Source organism: Bubalus kerabau, chromosome 10 (assembly GCF_029407905.1).
Source record: "Bubalus kerabau isolate K-KA32 ecotype Philippines breed swamp buffalo chromosome 10, PCC_UOA_SB_1v2, whole genome shotgun sequence".
Lineage (NCBI taxonomy): Eukaryota > Metazoa > Chordata > Mammalia > Artiodactyla > Bovidae > Bubalus > Bubalus kerabau.
In genome coordinates, this window is record NC_073633.1 from 82,013,776 (window position 1) to 82,021,232 (window position 7,457).

Consider the following 7,457-nt stretch of genomic DNA (forward strand, 5'->3'; position numbering starts at 1 on the left):
ATCACTAGATTTGAAATCACCTGTAAACGTTTGGCTTGGACTTTCTTAATCTTAAAGATTTAGTTATGGGAACATAGTCATGGAAATAACCATCAGTTTCAGTCTATGTATCTGGGCCCCTAAAATCACTTATTCTAAACTGTATTTTTTGTAAGAGCCCTAGAGGAATGATTCTCTCTGTCCCTCCTCTAAAGTAGCATTATCTCAGCACTTCTGGGAAAGCCTGTTTATAGGACTTCTTGCTTCCTGAGTGCCCCTGGGGAAATTTGATTAAACCATCATGTTGATCTAGGAAAGTGGGTGATTACATTAAGGTTTGCCATGACTGTTTATGACCATAAACTGATACTTTTGAGGATGTAAAGGGGACAAACAAGATGAGGAATAAAGGAAATAATTCCTCATTTCTGAAGCAAACAACATTTCCCTGCCCAAATGAGGAGCCCTCTTCTAGCATCATGGCCCATTCTGACTCTCTGCAAAATCACTTATAGTGTAATTCACATTCCTTTGGGACTCTCTAAATAATTTTCTAAACTTGAGCCTCCTGGGGAAGACCCAAGACATTGTTCTGGCATATGAGGTCCCCAGTTGCCTATGGCATAGTGTCCGCGTCCAGGAAAGCTGGCTCTGCTGTTGGACATCACAGCAGGCAGTGGCACTGTGAAGATGATGAACAAATCATGCCGGCATTCCACAGGAAGTCCCATTTTATTTCTGCCAGGAAGCAGTTTTTACTCTAGAATCAGTGCTTAATCTTGCCCCCTATGAAAAAAATAGAACCCATACCCTAGCTGTTGGCTCTGACAGTAGAAATCTTAAAAGGCTTGAGTTCTCAAGAGTCAAGTTAAGGGCGACCTTAATTTAGCAGGAGGCCTTCAGAAACATGCCAGGGGATTCCCACTGTACCACTCAGGTTACCGTTTTGAAATAAAGCACCGTCGATGACAGCTTTAGTAGAAGGTCAGACAGTGGGGATCCTTAACCTCTATCCCACATTTACTTTTCAGATGATGTGAGTGCTTGGAAAACAGTTACAGAAAAAGCATTTTCCCCTCGGTGTGGGGTTCTCAAACTGATGTGTCCAGCTGGGAGAACTGTTCCTGAGAAGTAAAATATTCCATATAGTGATTGAAGAAGGAGAAGCAAAATGAGGTTTCCAGGAAGAGGTTTGTGGGACAGAGTGGGGGGAGTGACTCGTCTTTTCTAGAGTATGACAGCCTGGCCTCAGTGGTGCTTCTGAGAACGCCTGCACTAGGTGAGGAATCTAGGGCACCATCCTTCCAAGCCATTCGGCAGAACTCTGTCCTCACAGAGAACAGCTATCATGTCAGCGGGTTATAAACAGTCTGACTGTCTGAAGGGAGGCTCTCTCCCATCCCTACCCTCACAGGAAAGGAAGTGAAACCAACCGTTCATGCCTAAATTTGTCCCTTTTGTGAATGTGGGCGTGTGAGAACAACAGGGGAGGAACGCAAACTTTAAAAAGAAGGGCGAGTCCATATAACAATGCATCCAAAACAAACATTACTCCACAAGGTGCTCAGGAGATGGGCAAAGAGCTCTTTGTGTTCCCCATAACTGTACCTGCCACACCCTTGCTGTCAGTACGTGGACCAAATTCACCGTCTCAAGATGCAGATAACGTTTAGTCAGCCCAGTACCCACAGAGGAACTGCCGTCTTCCCAACTGGAATCCTCTGACCACCTTCCCAGTGCTTCTGCCACTTCCCCTTTCTTCTCATTATCACTTTCTTTCCTCAGTCTGGAAGAACAGCCATCAAGGAATAAGACAGTTCACATTTCCCGAAACTCCACCTGCCACTGTCGACCTTGACCAGAGCTTGCTTTCTGGACAGGAATTGGGGTGTCCCCTTGATCAGAGGCCCCCTCCTCAGCTTTTGCGTGCTGCCCACCTTCAGTTCTGCCTGCAGCCCCGCCACCCCTCCCGACTTGGTCAAGGAAGAAGACACACAGAGCCTGGCCGTTTTCACACCCACCCTTTATTGGACTCCGCCCACAGGCTGGCTCCAGGCCTTCACTCTTCTCAAACACCGCCCATACAGATTTAGGAAGGTGCCATCATTCTGTGAAGACACAGAGCCCACCCATGTCTTGGAGCCTCAGGTTGAATCACCAACCAGAAGGTTGCGGATAGGGGAAGGAAACAGGCAGACCAGAAAGACAAGGCTCTTCAATGAAGGGGATGATCTGAAGGGAAAGCCTGGGCCCAGCAGTCTTCTGAGGGCACAGTGAATGCTCAGGAAAGACACTCAGGGCGGGAGGAGATAGACCTGCTAGTGCCTATATGGCAACTTTGAGGAGGCGCTTGATGTCAGGCTCGATGTTGATGGTTTGGAAGGTGCGGCTGTAGCGGCGGAAGGGCTCCCCTTCCGGCCCAATGAGGAACTTCTCAAAGTTCCAGGACACATCTGAGCGGCGCACGGGGCTCCAAATGATGAACTTGGGATCGGTCATGAGGGAAAACGGGTCGTCATAAGGGTAGGGGAGCTTATCCTTCAGGTAGGTGAAGACAGGATGCTCATTCTGACCATTCACATCACACTTCTGGACAAGGGTGAAGGTGGGCTGGAATCCACCCCCAGGGCGGACGTACTTGAGGCTGTTCAAGATCTCTTCATTCTGACAGTTCTCCTGGGGGAGCAAAGAGACAAAGAGCTTGGAAAAGGCAAGGGGAAGATGGAGGATCTACACAGCCTTTCACTCTTCTGTACTCCGCAGGGTCATTCTTTCTAGGTATCTTCCCCCTTCCTATTCTGTCTCTTCTTCATTCGTTTTGCCCTACTCTTGACTCAGAGTTTTCCCTCTCAGAGCTATTGTCCTGATGGTTTGCTGTTGTTTCTGAAAGTTATCAAAGACCCTAGTTTAGCTGTTCTTGTCCTGAAGATTTAGCACTTTTGAGCTGTTGCTTCTCTCTCTGATCTACCCTGAGCAGTTCTTAGGGTATGTCTGAATCTTCAAGGAACCTTCAGCTCAGGGAAATAGAAAGAAAGGGAAAGGAAGCTCAGGTCACACTGCCTAGAACCCTTCTTCCACTTATGTAGCTGCACGCACACACACACATACACACAGCCTGCACACACTCACATCTCCATGCACATACACTCACATGCCCGCCACCACCTTCCCTTTCCTTCTGCCCTGATTGTGCCTCTCTTCTAATTACCTGTGAGTGTTGAATATAGCCTTGGCCTCTGCCCTACTCAGCTCCTCAAACTAAAGGTGAAATTGAGGTCTAGACGAATGGGATGTATAGCTTTTTCCTTTCATCTTGCCTCGTCCTAGGTCTGACGTACAAGTAGGAAAAAACTTTGATGAAGGAAAACCCCATCCAAGGAAGACTAGCTTTCAGGTGCCATATAAAGATAAAATAGATTAGCACCAACAATGAATGTACTGTATATGAAATTACTTCATGGCCACCAGGCATGAATTAAATAGGATGAAGGGTTTAGGCTTCTGGAATAGGCCAGGGGAAGGGGAAGTTAAGGAAATAAGTGCAAGAGGGCCAAAAGTTGTGCATGTGTAATTATGGTTCCTTCCTCTTAGACCTCGCCCTCAGCTAGAATGCTTTAGCTCTCAACCCATTACCTGTCTTCCCTCCCTGCTGCCAGCCCTGTCTTATCCCTGCTTAGGATTCTCCACCCCGACAACCCTCAAAGGCCCATGGAAACCCTTATTTTCCACCCCCACCCCCAAGTCTAAGAGTCAGGTATCTCCCTCTGGGAAGAAGTTCCTGCCTCTGACCTACTAGAACCGATTAGTACAGTCAGTTCCAGGCCATCATGACATCTTGAGCCATCTTGAGTTGATGGCTATTAAAGTTTTATCTCCTAATGCACATGGCTGGCTGGCTACTGGTACGTTATGAATTCCCTCCAGCAACTGGCTGGCCTGAAGTGATGGCTGGAGGCACCTCTGAGGAGGTTTTGCCTTTTATATCTCTCTTGTCCTGGCCAAGTCTAGAAACGGAATTGAGACAGGGAAGGTACATTGAGAGCACTCATGGTTTGGGCTCAGGTTTGTCACAACCAGTGACATTTCAGCCTTCCTCTGTGTATCTCTGCCAATCTCTTCCTTGCCTTCAGGCCTCTGTGAATTGAACCAAAGGGATTATAATTGGAGGGTTCACTTAGGGACATTCTGCCTGCTTGTGCTATTAAAATCCTGAGTGAAAATAGAAGAATCCCTAAAAGATAACTTGAGGTGTGTGGGCTAAAGATGTGTAACAACTTGACTCATTAATCAGGGACATTGAGGAGCATATGATACCCAGAGGCGACACACGCACTTTATAAACCCTTTGCCTTCCCCCAAATTCACTGTCCACTTGGCTGGTTTCAAACAAACAAAACCTTTCAATCTAAATAATAAAGTTGCTTGCTTTTTCATATTTATATTTTCCAAGTTACTTTTGTAGCTCTTACACTGTCAACCTCACAATAATCCTTCGTGCCCAGCTCTTCTGACCCCATGGACTGTAGCCCACCAGGCTTCTCTGACCATGGGATTTCCCAGGCAAGAATACTGGAGCGAGTTGCCATTTCCTTTTCCAGGGGGTCTTCCCGACCCAGGGATCGAATCCTTGTCTCCTACACTGCAGGCAGATTCTTTACTGCTGAGCCACCAGGGAAGCCCTCCTATATGAGACAAGTGGTATTATCCCTAGTTTATGGATGAAGAAACCAAAACAGAAAAATTGAGTGGGCACTGACCCATTAAACAGCAGAATCAAGTCTAATGAGAACAATGGTCTCCTGAGTCAGTTCAATCCTAATTTGATTCTTTATCTTCTGTTTCCTCCATCATTCATTCAACAAATATTTAATGAATGTCTTCTATACCCTAGGCACCGAGGACACAATGCAGAGAAAACCAGACCTGGTACCAACCCTCATGGAGTGAGTGTAGTGGGGAGACAAGAAACCATGAAAATCCACATCTTTGGTGTGCTATCACAGACAGACTCATACTGACTTCCCCCTGGTACTCACCTGTACCGTTGGACCTAGCTTAACAAAACATACCCCATAATTCCAGACACTCCAGTACACAGTCGTTCTCCCCTTCTCCTTAGTCCTCTAGAGCTTCAGCAGTCCAACTCCAGGGACCTCTCACCTGATGTCCGAATTGATTGCAAGGGAAGCCAAGAACCACCAGGCGCCTGGGGAAGCGGCATTGCAGCTCGTTGAGTTGGGTGAAGTCCCGGGTGGTTGTGCCTCAAAGCGAGGCCACATTCTCAATCAGCACTGCCCTGCCTCGGAATGTATTGAAATCTACCTTCTCCCCATCCAGGCTGATAGCACTGAGGTCGTAGAAGGACTTGGCAATGTAAGCCATGATGGACGTGCAGAGTGAGTGGCAGAGCCTTGTGAGCCCACTTAAGGGTCGATTAAAGGGGTGGGGAGGAAGGAGGAGCCAGGAAGGATCTCACAATGGAGCTTTGAGCATCCCCAGGATGACTTAGCAAAAATAGTCACCTACCTGTAAGTGCTGTTTGAACAAGAAACTTGCTCCTCCTATTTACAGACTCTGAACAAAGCCACCTCCCTGCCCCACCCCATTGGCAACCTGGAAAGGGCCAATGTGTTATCTCTGAGTAGACATCAATAATTCACTGCTTGCAGGAAACCAGAGCCCCAGCGGTCGGAGAGGAGGAAAAAAGGGAGGGAGGGAAGCAAGACTGACTCCTGTTTGCCCCAGCAAGTGGTTTTCACTTGGCACAGACATGTATTGCATGCCTGCTGAGTGCTGAGCTGTGAACTGTGCAGTCGAGAGGCCAGGGTCTGCCGCAGGCTGGAACGATAAGGAAGGGAATTGGGTGCATGTCCCCTTGACTCAGACTACTATTGAAATACACGTTACCGTTCCCATTTCTCTCTTTGGCCATTACCTTCCACAAGCATAAAATCAAAGGGACCCTTGAGAGGATGGTGTGTGATTTTCTAAAATAATGGCTTTCGGTGCTTCAACTTGCACCCAATCTGAAGAGGTGAGGCTATGTTTGACTTGAAAAGTCTTTCAGTGAATGATGGTGCTTGTCCCAGAGGGTACAGCTGCCCTTGCCCCTGCTCTGAGCCATCTTTAATACCCCTCACCCCGCTCCCAAAGGGTCAGGAGGATGCAGTCGATTGTGGCTGGGATAACAGAGAGGAGTCACAGAGAAGGTGGGTAAACTCGGGGAGGGGGTTTACCTTTTTTCAGACAAAGGCTCAGGTCCTGAAGACTTTCCAGAGGCAGTTGTGCTGGTCATTCTCCACAGAAGAAAGTGTGCAAGGAGTCGAAGCTGCTGTGGTTCTAGACCCAGCTAAGCCACTCAGTTTTTCAACACATCTGGGGACCTCCTAAGGGCTCTCAGGGGAGCAGAGCCCTGGAAGCCCACAGAAACTATAAAGGCCTAATACTTTATTCTTCCAAACGCCCACGGATGCAACAAATCAGGGGTTTGTTTTGTTTCTTATTTATTTTTTAATGCCTGGATTTTCCCATCAGTAAAGCTGCCAATTAGGCTTTACCTGGTTTGGGGATTTTAGAGTGAAATTTCAATAACAGTGCAGTTGTTTACTAGAGAGTGTGTTCACAGGTATGTGTCCCTTGGGAACCATCTCCAAGAGCAAGAAGAAACCAGGCTGGGGAGCAGCTGGTCTTGAGAATCTGATTCGCTGGGAGGATGGAGCAACTCTCCAGGCAGTGCCTGGCTTTTCTATGTTTTGTAGCCTATTCATGGCTGTTCTTGGCAACAAGGAAGCCCATATATCTCCACGGGCTGCTCCCCACAAACAAGCCTCCATTACCTAAGTGGGGAGGGAATCTTTTGCCACTAGAAGAGGCGGCAGGAAACACAGAGGGAAGTATGTTCCCTGCTGAGGCTGGGTGGAATTCCTGGGAAAAACCAATAAACGTCCCCCCGAAGCCACTGAGTCAGAACTTGGCCCTGACAGTGGGCTAAACTTTAACATGAACTTGCCCGATTCACCTGCATGCCTGGCACTCCCCAAGTACTCTCAGGCTTCCAGACGCCTCTTACTGACTGCCCTTCTGGGACCCTCTCCAGGAAGACCATGCAAATCCTGAGATGAGAGGTAGGGGTGCTCTCTTCCTTAGGTACACGCCATCCCTTTTCTCCACGACACTTTGAGTCACCCAGGCTCTCACCTTACGTGATTGAATAAAATTGATGAAGCTCTGCTAAGGTAGCTCTTTGTTTCCAACTTTCCCTCAAACTGGCCCACTTTTTGGAAGCTTGTAATTTTGGACATGCACGAACACAGCTTTCTACAAGGACAGTTGTTCTGGAAACTGCACTGGCTTGGTAGGCAGAAAGCCTCGGTCAGCGGCTCCCAACTCTGGCTGCAAATGAGAATTGCAAGTAGAGATTTTTCTAAATAGAAATGCCAAGCTTTCCCCTCCAGATTTCAATTCCAGTTGGTCCTTTT

General features: G+C 47.7%; 1 protein-coding gene across 1 annotated transcript; it reads right to left on the reverse strand.

Moving 5' to 3' along the window:
- Positions 1-1,769: 1,769 nt before the first annotated feature.
- GPX2 (glutathione peroxidase 2) lies at positions 1,770-5,361 on the reverse strand. The gene is made up of 2 exons (XM_055538363.1): positions 5,140-5,361; positions 1,770-2,655 (listed from the first exon to the last, which is right to left on the reverse strand). The coding sequence occupies exons 1-2, from the start codon at positions 5,359-5,361 to the stop codon at positions 2,305-2,307; spliced, it is 573 nt and encodes a 190-aa protein (XP_055394338.1). The 3' UTR covers positions 1,770-2,304.
- Positions 5,362-7,457: the final 2,096 nt, after the last annotated feature.